Source organism: Phascolarctos cinereus, unplaced genomic scaffold (genome assembly GCF_003287225.1).
Source record: "Phascolarctos cinereus isolate Bilbo 61053 unplaced genomic scaffold, phaCin_HiC Scaffold_5;HRSCAF=322, whole genome shotgun sequence".
Classification (NCBI taxonomy): Eukaryota; Metazoa; Chordata; class Mammalia; order Diprotodontia; family Phascolarctidae; genus Phascolarctos; species Phascolarctos cinereus.
The window spans coordinates 230130399-230151555 of NW_027555958.1; the positions used below are offsets into that span (position 1 = coordinate 230130399).

Sequence of the window (21157 nt, forward strand, 5' to 3'; positions counted from 1 at the left end):
ACTCCATGAAAGCCACAGTGAGGGAGGGTGTAGAGATGGGAGTCAGGGTGAAGGGTAGTAGCTAGGGGTAGGATTGAGGAGAACAGGTCATGAGCCTTAAAAGAAAGTTACAAAAAGGGCTTCTTTATTGAGAGCAGCGAGTTAAAAACCCCATCCCCATGGCAGGCATGGGGCAGGGGTGGCCCGGCCCTCCCCACCCCTCGAGACCCTCCCCTCCCTCCCTCCCCCCACAAACCCCACCTGAAGTTAAGTACAAAACTCGCCCACGGTGCATACAAAAGGGGCAGTAAATATAGTGTCAAAAGCTCCTGAAAAACTCCTTCATCTGCCAGGCACTTAGTAAGGGGAAAGGAGAGAGGGAAGGCAGAGCAGAGGGTAACAGGAGTAGGCCAGGCACAAAGACCAGACCCCTGGGGCATTCAAGGCAGGTACACACTCAGGAGTGTCCCCCTCCGAATCCTGAGGCAGTCTCCATGTGCCTCACTCACTTGGGCACCTGAAGACTCCTAGACTGTCACCAGTCTAGCTCTGATGCTTAGTCTTGGTACCTTAGGAAAAGTCCCAGGACCTGACCCGGCCTGACAGCCAGGGAAATCGGCAGGTTAAGTGGTAGGGCCAGGTGCCCAGAGCACAGAGAAGGCCTATGCTGCTCATTAGTGTTACCTGAGGTGCCAATGCTGCTCCTGGTAAGGGGGGGGGGACAAGATGCCCAGCCCCCAGGTCCCAGTGACCCAGCCAATACAAGGGCCAAAGGAGCAGATGCAAGGGACTGAGTTGGGGGAGAAGGGGAGGAAAGCCCAGGCTCTGCCCAGGCTCAGGTCTACCTGTCCATGCTAGGCCAAGGAGCCCGAGAGCAGAAGGAGAGAGGGAACCTGTGCCCAATCTGCCGCTAGGTCCATTCTAATGGTCCATGGGAGCAGCTGGTACTCCCTGCTGGGCGTCCCCCCGTCCCTTGCCCATCCTGGGACACAGCCTGCCCCGGGACTCCCTCCTCACGGCTTTCCATCAGCAGAGCTCTCTCCGAGCACATTAGTGATCTCACTGAAAGATGGCCGATCTTTGGGGCTGGGAGCCCAGCAGCGCTGCATCAGCCGGTACAACTTGGAAGGACAGCCCTCAGGCTGCTGGAGCTGTGCCTTTCCAGCCTGCAGGTCTGTAGGGGAAAAGGATGCATCCTCAGCTCTCTCCCTGCAACCCACTCTCCCCCCCTGCCCCAGAACCTCATAAGCACAGGGTTCAAAACCAGTGCACTCACTACTCCCTCCCCATGAGGCCCACAGAGTCCTTTGACAAAGTCAGTAGGGAGCCACAAACCCAAGGGGCCCAAAAAGGTTAGGACAAGCTACCCACTGGGTGGAAGTAGGCATGACAGTAGGGTATAGCCTCTCTCCCCCTACCCCACCCTTCTAACCTCATTTCCCTGTCAAATCACAGATCTGGAAGGAAGCTTAGAGGCCATGAAGTCTGACCCCCTCATGGAACAGGTGAGGAAACTGAGGCAAACAGCAGTTAAGTGACTTGCCCAGGGTCGAACAGCTAGTAAATGTCTGAGGTGATATTGGAACCCTGATCCTCCAAGTCCAATGTCCTATATGCTGTACTCCTGTGTAGAGACCCCTACCTGCCAGCACCTCATCGTTAGCCTGCCCACCATGGGGCATCTCGCCGTGGGTAAACACCTCCCACATCAGCACCCCGAAGGCCCAGACATCTGACTTTGTAGAGAAGTCACCCTCCAGGACAGCTTCTGGGGGCATCCAGCGCAGCGGGATCCAGGCTTGACGGAAGTGGTAATATTCACTAGGGAACACAAAGGTGAGTCCTTAACAGATGATCTGGGGCCCAGCCTCGGCCCCCAAGACAGCAATCCCTGATATGTGAAGAGTCCCAGGCACTTTATAACCTCCTGGGAAGTCCTAATTTCTTCTCACTGTGACATCAGAGAGGCTTACAGGATCAAATGAAAAGAGTGTGTGTCTATTTTAAAAGACTGTGGGAATCCCCATAACATAAAAACAGAGCTTGAGCTTTTCAAGTATATATGTGGCACATCCTAGGCCACAAAGCCCCAGGTAGCCCCTCATCCCATAATCCCCCATAGTGATGACTCTATCAAAACAAGGATGGGCTAGTGCCACTTTGGGGTGTTATTGATGAGAACTGTGCTCTGCTCTCAAAAACACAAAAGTCTATTTGCTATTCCATGATGAGGTCCATTCTTTGTAATCTCTGTGACCCTAAGCTGGGCTTTGTGGAGTGAATGAGAGAAAAGGGGAAGAAGAGTGTTGAGCACTGATACATAAAAATGCTCCTTCATCTGTAGGGAGAGTAGAAGCAGGGACCCCTCTTTTCTGGGCCCCCTTTTTGGAATTCTCCATATTCAAAATCCCTCTTCCCCCATCCCTACCCTACGCCCCCGCAGTTTAAAGTTTTTATGACTGTTTATCCATACCTCTGGATGTTTGGCAGGGCAGGAATGGCTAAGGAAAGGAAAGGTCACATCTAGGAGGGGTAACAGTACCCTCCCAATGGCAGTACCTGTTGTAGACATCCTTGCTGAGGCCCAGTGAGGACACCTTCACTTGTCTCTGGGCACTGATGAGGCAATTTCGGGCAGCCAGGTCCTTGTGCACAAACCTACTATTGGAGAGATGTTCCATACCCAAGGCCACCTGGGTACAGAGGGACACCTGCCAGGGAGAAGAACAAGGTAGAGGGGGAAGGTTGGTCAGAGAAACTGAAAGGAAGGAGTTCATGGCGACAAGCTTCACTTAGAGGTAGAAGAAAGAGAAAATGATTCGAAATAAGAAGATCTGGGTTCAAATCCCACACTGCCACACCACCTGTGAGACCTTGGGCAAGTCTTTGAACCTCTTATGACCTAAATTTCCTCAGTGTAAGATCTGAGGAGGGTGTTTAACATACAAAATGCTGATGACACTGGCGTTTCTATATTGCAATAGCCTGCCGGTTGACCTCACTGCATCAAATCTCTCTTCTATTCAGCTGTCAAAGTGAACTTCCTGAAGTATAGGTCTATGTCACCTTCCCATTCAATAAACTTGAGTGGCTCCTTATGATCTTCAGGATCGAATGTAACACCTTCTATTGGGCATTTAAAAATATTATTTATTTTAAACATTCATTTTTTAAAATGTTGAGTTCTGAATTCTTTCCCCCACCCACTATGAAGGCAAGAAATGTGATATTAATTATATATGTGAAGTCATGTAAAATATTTCCATATTAGCTATTTGCAAAAAAAAAAAAGCAAGAAAAATAAAGGAAGTAAAAAAATATGCTTCAGTTTTCATTCAGACTCTGTAAGTTCCTTCTCTAGAGGTGGACAACATTTTTCTTTTTTTTAAATTAAAATTAATAAATTTTATTCATAACTAAAATAAATAATAAAATAAAATAAATATTTGTTTTTAGTTTTCAACATTCACTTTTATAAGATTTTGAGTTCTAAATTGTCCCCCCCTCCCCAAGATGGCATGCAATCTGATACAGGCTATACATGTACGATCATATTAAATATATTTCCACATTAGTCATCTTGTGAAAGAAGAATCAGAACAAAAGGGGAAAGCCAAGAGAAAGAAAAAACAAAAACAAAAAAAGAGAAAATAGTATGCTTTGATTTGTATTCAGACTCCACAGATCTTTCTCTGGATGCAGACAGTATTTTTCATCATGAGTCCTTTGGAATTGTCTTGGATTATTGTATTGCTGAGAAGAGCTAAGTCATTCACAGTTGATCATTGTACAATATTGCTGTTAGTGTGTACAATGTTCTCCTAGTTCTGCTCACTTCACTCAGCATCAGTTCATGTAAGTTTTCCCAGGTTTTTCTGAAAGCACCCTGCTCATTATTTCTTATAGCACAATAGTATTTCCAATCACAATCATATACCACAACTTGTTCAGCCATTCCCCAATTGATGGGCATCCCCTCTATGTGCAATTCTTTGCCACTACAAAAAGAGCTGCTATAAATATTTTTGTACATATAGGTCCTTTTCTTTTCATCTCTTTAGGATACAGACCTAGGTGATAATATTGCTGGGTCAAAGGGTATGCACAGTTTTGTAGCCCTTTGGGTGTAGTTTCAAATTGCTCTCCAGAATATTTGGACCAGTTCACCACTTCACCAACAGTGCATTAGTGTCCCAATTTTTCCACATCCCCTCCAACATTTGTCATATTAGCCGATCTGACAGGTGACACTGGCCTCCATGCTGTCTTCACACAGGACCCTCCCATCTCTCCAAACCACGCATTTTCATTGGCTGTCCCCCATGCCTAGAACTCTCTTTGTCATCTCTGTCTGTTGTGTTCCTAGTTTCCTTCAGGTCCAGCTGAAACCCAAGAAACCTTTCCTAATCCCCCTTTATACTAATGTCTTCCCTCTAAGATTATCTTTCCAATTTATCTTGTCAATATCTTGTGTATACATAGTTGTTTACATGCTGTCTCCCCATTGGACTGTAAACTTCTTGAGGGCAGGGACTATTCTTAATTTTTTTTTTTAGATTTACTTTTTTACTTTTTTTAATTAATTAATTTGTTTTTAGTTTTCAACATCTACTTCCACAAGATTTTGAGTTCCAAATTTTCTCCCATCTTGTCCCTCCCCCTACCCCAGGACATTGTGCATTCTGAATACCCCTTCCCCTAATCTGTCCTGCCTTCTATCTTCCCCCAGCCCCTTTCTCTTATCCCCTTCCTCTTCTATTTTCCTGTAGAGCAGGATAGATTTCTATACCCCACTGCTTATATATCTGGTTTCCCAGTTGCATGTGAAAACAATTTTTAACATTTGTTTTTAAAACTTTGGGTTCCTGGGGCAGCTTGGTGGCATAGTGGATAAAACACCGGCCCTGGAGTTAGGAGAACCTGGGTTCAAATCCGGCCTCAGACACATAATATTTCCTAGCTGTGTGATTCTGGGCAAGTCACTTAACCCCAATCGCCTCACCAAAAAACAAAAACAAAAAAGTCCTCCAACACTTTGGGTTCCAAATTTTCTCCCTCCCTCCTTCCCCACACCCACTGTCATTGAGAAGGCAAGCAACTCGATATGGGTTATACATGTGTAGTCATGCGACACACTTCCATGGTAGTCATGTTGTAAAAAACTGTATTTCCCTTCATCCTATCCCCCCCCACCCCGGTTTATTTTATTCCCTCTTTTGACCCTGTCCCTTCTCAGAAGTGTTTGCTTCTGACTACCCCCTCCCCCAATGTGCCCTCCTCTCTATCATCCCCCTACTTTCCTGTAGGGTAAGATAGATTTCCATACCCAATTGAGTGTGTATGGTATTCCCTCCTTAAGCCAAATCCAATGAGAATAAGATTCCCTCATTCCCTCTCACCTTCCCCTGCTTCTCCTCCATTGTAAAAGCCTTTTCTTGTCTGTTTTATGTGAGATAATTTACCCCATTCTATCTCTCTCTTTCTCCTTCTCCCAGTATAATCCTCTTTCACCCTTTAATTTTTTTCTCCAGAATCACCCCTTCATTTTCAACTTACCCTGTGCCCTCTATCTACCCATCCATATAATTTTTTCCCTCCAATTACCCTAATACTGACAAAGGTCTCATGAGTTACAAATATCATCTTTGCAGGGACAGTTCTTTTTCTTTTCTTTGTGTTCCTAATGCTTAGCATAGTGCCTGGCACATGGTAAAGGCTTAATAAATATTGTTGACTAGACTATAATGCCTTAAATTGATAAGACACTTCCCCTCATAACAACCTTGAGAGATAGACAGAAAATATTATTACCCTTCATTTTACAGATGAGGAAACTGAGGCTCAGAGAAATTAAGGGATTTGTCCAAAGGCCAGGGTTTGAAACTAATTGCCCAATTTCAAGCCTTTCCATTGTATGGCTTTGACCTAGGTGTTGAGAGATAGGAAGAAGTCATAACAATGCTTGGTATTATCTCGTGGTACCTATGTATCAAAGTGCATAAGAGTGGTGTTGGACCTGGAGTCAGGAAAACCTGAATTCAAATCCTTCCTCAGAGGCTTACTAACAGTGTTACCCTAGACAAGTCATTTAACTGTTCTACCTTAGTTTCCTCATCTGTAAAAAGGGAATAATAACAGCACTCACCTCCCAGGGCTGTTGTAGGGATAAAATGAGATAATATTTGTAAAGTATTTTGCAAACTTTAAAGTGTTATATAAATGCTAGCTATTATTTGTATGGGAGGGTCCTGGCAAGAGAATCAAGGCATGTATGCATCCAAAGGACCCCCCGTTTAGGCCCATTACCAGTAGGTTAGCAACCAGCCACAGTACTCCATCTGTTTAGTTCTTTATGATTTTCAAGGTACATCTATATTCATCATTTCGTTTGAACCTCAAGCTAAGTTTGTTAGTCTTGTTTTTCACAGATGAAGGAAAATAGAAGCACAGAGAGGTTGGGTAGCTTGCCTCAGGATGCACAGCAGGTTAGTGGTAGATCTGGGACTAGAGCCCTTACCTCCTACCCTGTGTTCCTTCCACTACACACATGGCTTCTCAGTCCCCAGAGAAAGAGAGGGGGGACATAAAACACAGATTTTAGTCACTGAGGAAAAATAAGAGTGTAGGGAATGGGAATGCCCAGCACAGGGGAGTTATTATTACTGGTCCTGGGGCAAGTAAAATAACTGTAATTATGATGTCCCAAAACACGCTATTGCTTGCTTGGCCTGTGGGTGCAGATGTGGATGTAACAAAAAGAGGTCCCCAGATGAATGCCAGTATCACTAATTCCGAGCCACTTCAATAGCCAGGAAGGTCAGGCTTCCTCTGAGTTACAGGAAAATTGCTAAGGCAGGGAGAAAATGGACCCACATTACTGGCAGAGCTGCCACTCCAAGATAACCACTTCTCTTAGATGTAGCCTATACTGGGACTATAGCAGCCTTGAATGGCCTGCAGCCTATACTATCCCCAGACAGGTATGGTCTATACTGGCCAGAGACTTGCTAGCTAATGATTATCACTTGTGCAAATAGGCACCTGAACATTACCACTGTTGGGGTTGGGTGGGCAGGGGGATCCATTTCTGAGGCAGGGAGGGGTATGCTACACTTTCTGGGTAACACAAAACTTCAGTAAATACCAGCACTTGGTTTGAAGATTCAATGAGCACCCCCTCACCCTCTGCCAAGAGTGTTCAAACCAGTGGCTGATAGGAAACACATTGATATTTGTTTTTCATTTTTTTCCCCAATAGAGGTGAAATAAGGAGAAAAATAAATGCTTATTAATTGCATTAATTGCCTAAAAGCCTTCAAGTCATCTCTGACTCCTTTATCTTCCAACTCCCTAAAACTAATCATCAGCTATCTGCCTCTAAAACTTCTCTTCCTTTCTCTCCTCATACTGGAACCACCTGAGTCCAGGTCCTCATTATCTCCTGCCCGGAGTATTAAAACACACTATGGTCTCTCTGTCTCTGGTGTTTTTTCTGTCTCTCTCTGTCTCTCTTTCTCTGTCTCTGTCTCTGTCTCTCTCTCTCTCTCTCCAACTATCAAGGACTTATTTCCTCTCCCTCCCAGTCCCCCACCACATCTCCTATGTGTATCCATACATAAACATACACACACAGCATCTATTTCAGAAGGCAGGTGGCACACGTCGTCACTGGTCTCCTAGAATAGTGGGGACCACTATTCATTGATTAGAATCCTTCAGTGGTGCTTGTCTTTACAATGTTGCTGCTGCATAAATTGTTCTCCTGGTTCTGCTCACTTCACCTTTCATACCTTCATTCAAATCTTCCCAGGTTTCTCTGAAACCAGCCCTTTCATTTTTTTATGTCACGATAATAACCCCATTATCCTCACTTACTCCAATTTGTCCTCCATTCCACAAACCTTTTAGTTTCCAATTCTTTGACACCATAAAAAGAGCTGCTATAAATGCTTTTGTACATCTGGGTCCTTTTCTTCTTTCTTTGGTCTCTTATAAGACTAGTAGCAGGACTGCTCTCCAATCCATTCCTCACAAGAAGGCCACAATAATCTTCCTAATGATTTGACCATGCTGCTACTTCACAACTGAAAATCCTTCAATGGCTCCCTACTGCTCACAGGGTAAAATACTCACTCTTTAGTGTGGTTGGTGTTCAAGGGCCTCTTCATTCTGGCTCCAAACTACCACTGTAGCATCACTGCATACTATGACCACTGCACAAAACTCTGCTCCAGTCAAACCAGACTATTCTCTGCTCCCCCATTCTTTTCTTGAAGACCACCCCCCAGAAACAACTATAAGTGATGCTCTGTGACTGGATCGCAACTCTACCTGGTGAAAGCCTTCTCCCCACTTTCAAAGCTCAAGTCTTCTTAATTCATCCAACTTTTTAAAAAATTTAAACACCTACTATGTGCAATACATTGTGGTAGAGCTGAAAATAAGTAGATACATATGACACAGGACTTACTCTCAGGGAGCTTATAATCAAATGGATAAAGGGACACACAAGGAGCCATGAGTAAAATGAGATAAATGCAAAAGAGAAATCTAGGATTAAGTGTTATGAGGTGTCTGAGATTCAAGATCATTTTTAGAAGGGGGTGGGGTGCATGGTGTTTGTGAGAATGAGAACATACTTCTTAGGCATGGGGAAGGGGAGGTAGGTAAAAGGATTATTCCTAAGTGAGGAATGGTATGAGCAAATCCCGAAAGGGTAGGATGAGGATGAGAGATGAAGGCCAGTTAGCATTGGCTGAAACTGACTCCATGACATAAGACAGACAGACAACTAGTGTTTGTGACCACATTGTACAGGGCCTTCAATGCCACAGTTAGGAGTTTTATGCTTTATTCAGGAGGCACTGAGGAGTCACTGAAAGTTTTAAAAAAAATTTTGTTTTTTGTTAGGCAATCAGGATTAAGTGACTTGCCCCAGGTCACACAGCTAGTAAGTATTAAGCGTCTGAGGCTGGATTTGAACTCAGGTCCTCCTGACTCCAAGGCCAGAGCTCTATTCATTGAGCTACCTAGACGCCCCATTCACTGAAAGTTTTAGAGACAAGTTATATATGGTCATGGATGGAGCAGGCTGGCCATCAGGAAGGTTAATTGAAGAAAAGTACAGAGCAGTGACTGGAGAAGGGATAGACTGGATGTAGAAAGACCACTTTGGAAGCTATTTAATTAGAATCATCATCACAGAATAATAAACCTAGAGCTGGAAGGAAGCTCAGAGGCCATCTAGTCTAACTTTTTTATTTTACAGACGAGGAAACTGAGGGCTAGTGAGGTTAAATGACTCGCCCACAGCCACATAGATACTGAATGAGGTAACATTTGAACCCAGGTCCTTTGACTTCAAAATCAGTGCTCCTTCCACTGCCTCTCCATTCATCAATTTAATACAAAGAGCATTAAGTGCCCAGTTTATATAAAGTACCATGTTAGATGTGGGGAATAAAAGGGCCAGAATGATTCAGTCCTTACCCTCAAAGAGCTTATGGCAGGAGAAGAAAACATGTACTGAGTATTCTCAGGTGTCAGTGAGAAGGGTTTAAGTGCCAAGAATGGCAAAGAGGCTTTGTAATGTGAGATGGGATGCTGAATTTAGGGAATAGCTTACCCGTCCTGTTTGGCTAGAATGTAGAGTGGGGAAAAACAGGGAGTGATACCAAATGAGCCTATAACGGAAGCAGAATGGAACTAGACTGTGGGAGGTCTTAAATCAGTCTTAGGAGTCTAAATTTTATCCTCATAGCAACAGGGAAATCACTCAAAAATTTCTGAGCAGGAAAGTGACAATGATTGTCGATCCTCTGCCTTAGGAAGGTATCTGGCAGCTGTGTCAAGGATGAATTGGAGGGAAGATACTGGAAATGAAGGAATGATTTATCAGGGTATTGTAATAGTCTAGGAAGGAGAGGAGGAGAGGGCCTGAATGAGAGGCATGCATACAGAGAGAAGGAATGGAAATGAGAGATATTTTGGGAAAATTAGACAAGACTTGGTAACTGGGGAGATAACGGAGAGGGAAAAGGCAAAGATAACTATAAGGTTGCTAACCTAGGAGAGTGGAAAGATGACAGTGACTTTAACAGAACTGGGAAATTTGGAGAAGAGGCAGGTTTGGGAAGGGGGAAAATCATTTTATTTTGGATATGGGACAAACAGGCAGAGATGTTCAGCAGGCAGTCAATGGTGGTGTAGGATTGGAGTTCAGGAGATTAGTAGGGGTAACAACTATTATTAAGCACCTACTATATATGGGGCACTATGCTAAGCACTTTACAAAATATTATCTCATTTCATTCTCAGAACAAGTTTGGGAGGCAACTGTTAGTATCATCATCCTCATTTTACAGTTGAAGAAAGTGAGGCAAACAGAGGTTAAATGAGTTGCCCAATATCCCACAGTAAGCGTCTAAGTCCAGATTTGACATCAGGTCTTCCTGACTCCTGGCTCAGCACTCTATGCACCCTATCCACTAGATGAAAATGGATTGTTGTCATCTGTACAGAGACGATAGCTGAGGAGATTATCAAGAGAGAGTATAGAAAAAGAAAAGAGATCTCTGGATGGAGCCACAGGGGATGAGAGATAATGAGGCTAAGGAGAGTTAAAGAAATAGAAGACAAGACAGAAAATGGTGTCCGGGGGCTGTTGAAAAAGTCAAAAGCTGCACGGAGTTCAATTAGAGTAAGGACTAAGAGAAGATCCCTTATGTTTATTGTTGTTAAGTCATTTTTTCAGCTGTGTCTGACTGTCCATGACCGCGTTTGGGGTTTTCTTGGCAAAGATATTGGAGTAGGGTACCATTTCCTTCTCCAGCTCATTTTACAGATGAGGAAACTGAGGGAAACAGGGTTAAGTGATTTGGTCAAGGTCACCCAGCTATTAAGTGTCTGAGGCCAGATTTGAACTCAGGAAGATGAGTCTCCCTGACTCCAGGCCCAGTGCTCTATGCACTATGGCGCCACCTAGCTGTCGGGATGTTAAGTTTAGCAATTAAGAAACCAAGAGGGGAGTGGAGCCAATATAGTGGTGAAAAGACAGCGATTCACCTGAGTTCTCCCAAATTCCTCTCAAAACAACTTTAAATAATGACTTAAAATGAATTCTGGAGCAGCAGAACCCACAAAAGGAAGGGATAAAAAATTTTTCCGCCCAAGATAACTTAGAAGGTCAGCAGGAAAGGTTTCTTGAACACAGGTGAGAGTGGAGCACCATCCAGGGCAGGCAATGCCCCAGCATGATGGCAGCGGACCTTGGAGGCAATTCAATCATCAGCAGCAGCAGCTTCCAGAGCTCAGTGTAACAGTGGGTAAGGGGGTCAGACAACTGGTCAGGATGTTACTTTGCTGGCACTAGGTACATTGCCCCTACACGGATCTGGGTCACAGTCCCAGGGTCAGGTGGAGCATTAGCACACCAGAGCTTGTGGCTGCATGGGAGTGAGGACCCTCGTCACCGTTCCAGGGTGGAAAAGAGTGCTTGTGGTCACTCACAACCAGAGCACAGGCCAAGAGAATAGTAAACACACCTCTCTTTACAGCATACCACTTTGGGTGAGCTAAAAACTTAGAGAAGCCCAGAATTAGTTCTCAAAACAGCTGCACAAAAACCCTGAAGCTTGGCACAGTGCCCCTTCCACCACAGGAGCAGAGCTCAACTTTTAACAGAAAGTTAAAAGTCAAGAAATAAGAAGGAAAAATGAGCAAATAACAACAAAAAGAGCCTGACCACCAAAAGATACTACAGTGACAGGGAAGATTCAAGGCACAAACTCGTAAGATAACAAAGTCAAAACTGCTACATTCAAAGCTTTAAAGAAAAATGTAAATTGGTCTCAAGCATAAAAAGAATTCCTGAAGCACTCAAAAGGATTTTTTAAAAAATCAAATAAGAGAGGTAGAGGAAAAATTGGGAAAAGAAATGACAGTGATGCAAGAAAATCATGAAAAAAAGAGTCAACAGTTTGGTAAAGGAGGCACCAAGAAATACTGAAGAAAATAATACCTTAAAAAATAGAAAAGCAGGGCAGCTAGGTGGCACACTGGACACAGCACTGGCCCTGGATTCAGGAGGACCTGAGTTCAAATCTGGCCTCAGACACATAACACTCACTGCTGTGTGACCCTGGGCAAGTCATTCAACCCTATTACCTAACCAAAACAAAAAATAGAATAGGACAAATGAGGCACAAAAATCCAATGAAGAGAAGAACTCCTTAAAAATCAAAATTGGCCTAATGGAAAAAGATGTACAAAAGCTCACTGAAGAAAATAAATTCCTTAAAAATCAGAATTGGGCACGTAGAAGCTAATGACTTTATAAGACATCACAAAACAATAAAACAAAATCAAAAGAATGGAAAAAATACAAGAAAGTGTGAAAGATCTCACTGGAAAAACAACCTGACCTGGAAAACAGACCCAGAAGAGAGTTTAAGAATTATTGGACTTGGGACAGCTAGGTAGCACAGTAGATAGAGCTCTGGCCTTAGAGTCAGGAGGATCTGAGTTCAAATCTAACCTCAGACACTTGACACTTACTAGCTATATGACCCTGGACAAGTCACTTAACCCCAACAGCCTCACTAAAAAAAAAAAAAAGAATTATTGGACTACCTGAAAGCCACGATCAAAAAAAGGCTTTGTATATTATCTTTCAAGAAATTACGAAGGAAAACTGCCCTGATATTTTAGAATCAGAGAGTAAAATAGAAAGTGAAAGAATCCACCAATCACCTCCTGACAGAGATCCCAAAATGAAAACTCCCAGGAACATTATAGCCAAATTTTCAGAGCTCCCAGGTCAAGGATAAAATATTGCAGGCAACCAGAAAGAAACAATTCAAATATCATGGAGTCAGTCAGGATCACACAAGATTTAGCAGCTTAAAGAATCAGAGGACTTAGAATATGATATTGCACAGGGCAATAGAATTAGGATTACAATCAAGAATCACCCACCCAGGGGGCAGCTAGGTGGTGCAGTGGATAGAGCACCAGCCCTGAAGTCAGGAGGACCTGAGTTCAAATCCGGCCTCAGACCAAACACTTGGCACTTACTAGCTGCGACCCTGGGCAAGTCACTTAACCCCAACTGCCTAATTAAAAAAAAAAAAGAATTACCCACCCAGCAAAACTGAGTATAATCCTTTAGGGGGAAAAATGAATATTCAATGAAATAGAGAAGTTTCAAAGCATTTCTGATGAAAAGACCAGAGCTGAATAGAAAATATGACCTTCAAATACAAGACTCAAGAGAAGCATAAAATGGTAAACAGGAAAGAGAAAGCATAAGAGATTCAATAAAGTTAAACTGTTTCCATTTCTACCTGGAGATAGATGATAATTGTAACTCCTAAGAACTTTATCATTATTAGGGCAGTTAGAAGGAGTATATATAAGATGGCATGGATGAGAGTTGAATATGATGGGATGATATATAAAAAAATGAATTAAGGGGTGAGAAAGAGGAGTGTACTGGGAAAAGGGAAAAGGGAGAGGCAGAATGGGGTAAATTTTCTCACATACAAGAAGTATGAAAGAACTTTTACAGTGGAGGAGAAGGTGGGGGAGAGCTCTTGTAACTTATTCTCATCAAAATTGGCTCAAAGAGAAAATAACACACACACTCAGTTGGGTATAGAAATCTATCTTATCCTATAGGAAAGTAGCAGGAGAAGGGGATAAGAGAAAGGCAGGGGTGGGGGTGGAGAGAGGGGGTCGCCAGGGCTTGTTGAGAGAAGGGAGAGAAGACTGGGGGAAGCAGTAGTCAGAAGCAAAACGCTTTTGATGATGGATAAGGAAAAAGGAGAGAGACAGTTGGACAAATGGGGAAAACAGAACGGAGGGAAATAGTTACAAATGTGAAAAAAAGTTTTATGACAAGTTTCTCTGATAAAGGGCTCATTTCTCAAATATATAGAGAACTGATTCAAATTTATAAAAATGAGGGCCATTTCCCAACTGGTCAAAAAAATGGTGAAAAGATATGAACAGGCAATTTTCAGATGAAGTAATCAAAGCTATCTATGGTCATATGAAAAAATGCTCTCAATCACTACCGATTAGAGATATGCAAATTAAAACAACTCTGAGGTACCACCTCACACCTACCAGACTGGCTAATATGACAGAACAGGGAAATGTCATCAAATGTTGGAGGGGATATGGGAAAACTGACACAGTAATGCACTGCTGGCATACCCTTTTGACCCAATAATACCACTACTAAGTCTGTACTCGAAAGAGATCAAAGGAAAAGGAACAGGACCTATATGTATAAAAATATTTATAGCAGCTCTTTTTGTGGTGGCAAAGAATTGGAAATTGAAGGGATGCTCCATCAATTGGGGAATGGCTGAACAAGTTATGGTGTAAGTAAAGTCTCTTCTTTGTCTCTAATGTCATTATCCTCACCTTTCCACTCTTCTCAAAAGAAGTAGCCTTATTCTCTGGTAACTTGAACTCCTTCCTTCTTAACCTTTGATTCCATCCCCTTCTGCCAGTTTCTCTGATAAAGGGCTCATTTCTCAAATATATAGAGAACTGATTCAAATTTATAAAAATGAGGGCCATTTCCCAACTGGGATGGAATAGTATAAGAAATGACCACCAGGATGCTCTCAAAAAAATCTGGAAAGACTTACATGAACTGATGCAAAGTGAAATGAGCAGAACCAGAAGACTGTACACAGTAACAGCAATATTGCACAACGAGCAACTGTGAATGAGTTGCTATTCTCAGTAATACCATCCAAGACAATTCTGAAAGATTTATGATGAAAAATGCTATCCATCTCCAGAGAAAGAACTGATGGAGGCTGAATGCAGATAGAAACATATTTTTAATAAATTTATTTATTTTTAGTTTTCAACATTCACTTCCATAAGATTTTGAGTTCCAAATTTTCTCTCCATCTCTCCCCTCCCTCCACTCCAAAACAGCATGTAAATTGATATAGGGTCAACAGATACATTCATATTAAACCTATTTTCACATTAGTCATGTTGTAAAGAAAAATTCGAACCAATGGGGGAAACCACAAGAAAGAAGAAACAAAAAAAAAAGGAGAGAGAGCAAATAATGTGCTTTGATCTGCATTCAGACTCCACAGAAACATATTTTTAACCTTTTTTTGTTGTTTGTGTTTTCTTGCACAACACGACTAACATGGAAATATATTTTGCATGACTGCACACGTATAACCTATATCAAACTGCTTGCCTTCTAAATCAGAGGAGAAGGAAGGGAGGGAAGTAGGGAATTTGGAACTCAACATTTTAAAAAACGAATGTTAAAAATCACTTTTACATGTAATTGGGGAAAAATAAAACATTAAATAAATATTTTTAAAAAAGAAGAAGGAAGTAATAACATACTCTCTGGGAGAAAAAAAAAAGAAACCAAGAGTTACTTTGGAGAGAGAGCTGTTTCAGAAGAGCAATGGAGTTGGAAGAAAGACTTTAAAGAGAGCCTTGAGAAGTGAGTGGAGAAATGAGGAAGCCAAGGCATTTAACACAGATGACTTTTCTGAAGGGTTGGGTATAAAAGGGGAAGAAATTTAAGACAATACCTTGAAAGAATGGTCAGGGTCAAGTAAAGGTTTCTGTTTGTTTTTTTAAAGGACAGGGGAAACCTGGAAATTTTTTTAGCTAAGGGGACAGAGCAGAGTGAAGGGGAATGATTGCTGTGAAGATGGCAGAAGGGGATGGAATCAAAGGTTAAGAAGGAAGGAGTTCAAGTTACCAGAGAATAAGGCTACTTCTTTTGAGAAGAGTGGAAAGGTAAGGATAATGACATTAGAGCCAAAGAAGAGAGTTTACTTACACGAGGTGGCCTCAGCCCTCTCCATAAAGTAGAAGTTAAGTTCATCTACTGCAAAAAGAGAAGAGGGGTGGAGGTGGAGACTTGAAGAGAAAAAAAGTTGGAAACACTACTGTGACAAGTATGACAGACGTTATTCATGGATGACTGCAAAGATTACTGTACGGCATTAAGGTTAGATAGTATAAATTTGTGGTGGGCCCTGTCAGCAGGATTTCATAATTTCCTCTGGCAATATCTGACAGATAGGGAGCAGAGGAATCAGATGGCTGTGTTAGCCAAGGCTGAAGGTTAGCTGGGAGTAAATGGCAAAAGGTCAAAGGGCAAGGGATTTAAGGATGGTAGAAAGGACATCACTGAAATGGCAGACCATAAGGTCAAGAAGGAGGAAGGAGCAAAGTGAGGCCAGAACAAGATTGATGGACTCCATAAAACTCTTTCCTGATTTCCCAAATTATAAGTGCAACTGCTCTCTCCTTTACTCTCTTATGCTACTCTATCTGACCACTTCTCATCATTCAGTTATATATTTTAAACTTGTAGAGCTTCTTGTTTATGTCTTTTTCTACTAATATTCTTTTGTTGTCGTTGTTCAGACATTTCAGTCATGTCTGATTCTTCCCGACCCAACTTGGGATTTTCCTGGCAAAGGTACTGGAGTGGTTTGCCATTTCCTTCTCCAATTCATTTTACAGATGAGGAAACTGAGGCAAAGAAGGTTAACTGATTTGCCAAGGGTCACATAGCTAGTATCTTGAGGCCAGATTTGAACTCAAGAAGATGAGTCTTCCTGAGTTCAGGCCTGGCACTCTATCTACTACACCATCTAACCGCTTCAAAAAAGATAACAGGATTATAGATTTAAAGTTGTTAGGGATCTTAGAGACTATCTAGTTCAACCCCCTCATTTGACAGATTAGTCTGTCAGTAAGTGTTTATTAAGTGCTTACTATGTACCTCTTACAATGTAAGATCTGAGCATATAAAGAAGGCCAAGAGATGTTTAAGTGTCATGGCCATTAAGTGGCTGGGGTGGGACTTGAACCCAGGTCTTCCTGACTCCTGAGTACTGTAGGCTTTCCATTATGCTGCCTCTTGGCTACGTAAGACCAAGTACATGTAGAGGAGGTCCATGCCAGAGGCAACACAATTATGAGAAATCAATTTTCCAGGTAATGGAAGAGGAGAAAATGCCAAAGTCTGGAAAATATATTGGAATTTGTTACTGTCAAATAAGAACACTTATAAAATTATCAATAACTACTGAGGTATATGGCAGCTAGGTGGCACAATGGGCTTAGAATCAAGAAGACTCATCTTCAGGAGTCTAAATCCAGCCTCAGAGACTTACTAAGTGTCGTGTGACCATGGGTGAGTCACTTAACCCTCTTTGCCTCAGTTTCCTCATCTGTAAAATAAGCTGGAGAAAGAAATGGCAAACCACTCCAGTATCTTTCCCAAGAAAACCCCAAATGGAGTCATGAAGAGCCAGATATGACTGAAATGACTGAAGAGCAACAATAATAAGGTATATGGCTACTTTTTCATATCCACACAATTTTTATAAAAATAATATACTAACCGACTTGGAAGAGGAGAGTGTACTTAAAGAAAATAGGAGAGAAGAACAGGCAGACTTTTGCAAATGACCTTCAACAGCAGATCACATCATCACCGTTACACAAATGACTAAAAGGTATTGTATTGATAAGATAAGCTCTCACACTGTGCTTGTTTGTTGATTATTAAAAAAATAAAAATAAAAAGCATTTGATTGGTTAGGTCAGGGGTAAAAACCAGCCTTAGCTCAAAGGCTGTACAAAAACAGGTGGTTGACTGGATTTGGCCAACTGAAGTTTGATGACTCCTGGGTTAGAGCAAAAATGGCAGCCAAAACACTCCCCCTGCAACTGGTGACAACAATGCATAATTGTAAAAATCATACAAGACTCCTTGAAAGATGTACCAGATCTAACTTTGTTCAATGACGTGTTTGTGAAGTACAAAACAGGGAAATAGAGACACATGCTTGGCCAAGATGTCTGCTGGCGTCATAAAGGCTACCCAGTATGGTGTCCAGATAAAAGGAGGATTCTTTATACAGGATGTTCTCTGATGCTCTTGCTTACAGAGAGCATTAAGACCATTACATAAAGCTCTAGAACATTATGAAGCCTCCAAAAGAAGACCTGCAATCACTCAAAAAAGTTCAGGCTGGGGGAAAAAAAAATAAATGGATGAAGAATGCATACTGTCCAGACCAAGAAGACAAAGGGTATAGTGATAGTTATGCCAAAGGTAAGTAAATCAATGGGTCGTTTGAAAACAAGAGGTCAAAGGGCAACACAAACATGCAGGACAGCTTTGGAACTGACACACTGAATTTAGTATATACTTTAAAAAAGTTGGACACAATGAAAATTAGCTGTGTGTCACTTACAGTCCTCTTTTTCTGTTCTTTGTATATGGAAGTGTTTGTGTTTGTCAAGTACAGAGATAAAAATAAAACATTTAGTTCTCAAAAGAGGTGGCTGTCTCATTATGAAACATGTCAGATAAGGTAGCTGAATGAACTGGTGTTACTTAAATGCTTTTCCATTGTTACAACGAATGGTTCAATGGTATGGAAATAAGGTGAAATAATGACCAAGTTGTAAAAAAAAAAAAGGCAACAATAAAACTTTTTAAAAATTTCCACACAATCCATCCTCTTCCTTCCAGTGTCTCTCAGGTGTTCCTGAATGTGATAAGAGACAGAGATCTGAGAAAACACTATCAATTAGGCCAATTCTGCCTTAGGCTTTAAAACCCCAGGACACCATCCCTTCCTGACAAGTAATCTGCATGCCACAAAGTCTTTTGTAATCTCCCCTCTCTGGTTCAGAAATTCCTTTCCCTGCCAGCTCTCTGCTGATCTGGCTAATAAGGTAGAAGGACCGCTGGTCTGGCAGAGGGCAAGCAATCTGGTAGGGGGTGGGAAGGCGAGAGGAAGAAATGAAGAGGGTACTAGATTTAAGAGAGGCAGGGAGTTTTGGGGACACAAATCTTGGGAAAGAGTTTAATAGAGCTCTGGTAGTCAACCTGTAGACACAAACAGATTAAGTGCTTCCTGAAAGTGCTGGGCAAGAAGCCATCTGAAGGCCCTCAGGATTAACACTGAAAACCTGACATAGAAACCTCATCTAAGAACTTACTTAGTTCCCTGTGGGCAGAAAGCAGACTCACCCCTTCCTTTCCATTTCTGCTTACCTAGTTCCTCATCCAAGTTCTGATTAATCCATTATCACACCACCAAGACCTTTACATTCCAGCTTTTAGCTTCTTGGCCTATTGAGCTACCCTACCTAATATACTTTGCAAAACAAAGATAGAAAGATAGAGTGATATAGAAATGTAGATATATAGCAAGAGATATATAGATATAGATCGATATATACACACACCCCCACACATATATACTACGTATTATCATTATTATTGCCCTTCACATATCATTCAGACCTTTAAAACTTAAAACTTACCTTTCCACTATGCCCAAAGGGCTATAAAACTGTGCATACCCTTTGACCCAGCAATAGCACTTCTAGGGCTATGTTCCAGAGAGATCATACAAATGGGAAAAGGACCCACATGTACAAAAATATTTATATTTTTGTGGCAGCAAAGAATTGGAAATTGAGGGGATGCTCATCAATTGGGGAATGGCTGAGCAAGTTGTGGTATATAAACGTGATGGAATACTATTGTGCTATAAGAAATGATGAGCAGGTGGACTCCAGAAAAAAACCTGGAAAGACTTATATGAACTCATGCTGAGTGAAATGAGCAGAACCAGGAGAACATTGTACACAGTAACAGCAACATTTTATGAAAATCAACTATGATAGGCTTAGCTCTTCTCAGCAATACAGTGGATCCAAGACAATTCCAAAAGACTCTTGACGGAAAATGCTGTCCATATCCAGAAAAAGAACTACAGAGTCTGAATGCAGATGGAAGCATACTATATTCACTGTTTTGTTTTGTTTTCTGGTTTTTTCTTTCTCATGGTTTTTCCCTTTTGTTCTGATTCTTCTTCCACATTATGACTAATGCGGATAAATATGTTTAATATGATTGTACACATATAACCTATATCAGATTGCTTGTCATCTTGGGGAGACGGGAAGAGGGAGGGAGGGGAAAAAAATGTGGAACCCAAAACCTTATAAAAGTGAATATTGAAAACTACCTTTACATGTAATTGGAAAAAAATAAAATACTATTAAGTGGAAAAAAATTGTAAAAATAAAATTTGTAAAAATCACCCAAAAAGGGCAGCTAGGTGGCACAGTGGATAGAGCCTTGGAATCAGGAGAACCTGAGTTCAAATCCAGCCTAAGGCACATAACACTTACTAGCTGTGTGACCCTGAGCAAGTCACTTAACCCCCCCGAGTGCCCATCTAAAAAAATCACCCCAAAAAACCTTTACCTTACCTTTCTAGCGTCCATTCCTAAAACTAATTCATGCTAGTGTCAATATCTGACAATCCCTAAACGGACCGTTTCTCTCACTGGTTCCACCAAACCCTGGCATTCTAATTCTATAAAATTTTCAATGTTAGTGATATTTTCCCCCTCTAAAATATTAGATATGAAATTACATTACATACACCAATTTCAGTCTGAAATTCCTCCATTTTGCTCCAAAATTTACTTAATTCCATCCCTACCCCTGGCTTGATACTTGGTAAATATTCCAAATCTCCAGACCCACTGGACCAGAGTATAGGGTTCAATCAAAATTTTTCAAGCTTCATTATTCCAAGGACAGATTAGATCTGTTGACTAGTTTGACTGGGAGCTGCCTAACTGTGCCAGCCTTACCTACTAGCCTTATTTGCATTATTAACAGGGACCCCCTGGAGATAGATCTCAGCCCCAAAGAATGAATCCTTGCTGGGAGAATTTCAAGCACTGTGGTTAAACAGTGGGGGAGGTATTCTTAGGAAGGTGTTCTCTCAGTACATAATGAGACACTTTTCCTCTCAAATCACACCACAGAAGCAAATGATCCTACTTATACCCCAAGATTCAGCCAGGAAAATGAACCTTGATGCTCTTATCCTTTGCTCCAGCTCTTTTCCTTTAGAATTTAGGTCAGAAAGATCTCTTTCCACCAGGAAATCTACGGCAAGCCAAAACCTACTGACAGTCTTACTGGTAATGTACACTCCGAGTATCTCATTTATACCTTCCACATAATCCGTTCCCTTAAATCCTACTCTGTTGTCTCTTCATGGCCTGGTGAAGCCTCTGAATTATTAAAGGCTACGCCAATGGAATGCAAGCTTTGTCA

The 21157-nt window shown here is 41.8% G+C and overlaps 1 protein-coding gene across 1 annotated transcript in view; it reads right to left on the reverse strand.

The window, feature by feature from the left end:
• Positions 1–223: 223 nt before the first annotated feature.
• The window catches only part of PTK7 (protein tyrosine kinase 7 (inactive)), an 88120-nt gene continuing 67186 nt past the window's right edge, over positions 224–21157 (reverse strand). Inside the window, exons 18-20 of the mRNA XM_020976883.2 lie at positions 2539–2690; positions 1622–1800; positions 224–1153 (exon numbers count right to left, since the gene is read on the reverse strand). Coding sequence (XP_020832542.1) covers positions 993–1153; positions 1622–1800; positions 2539–2690 — 492 coding nt within the window. The 3' untranslated portion in view covers positions 224–992. The remainder of the gene's footprint in view (positions 1154–1621; positions 1801–2538; positions 2691–21157) is intronic.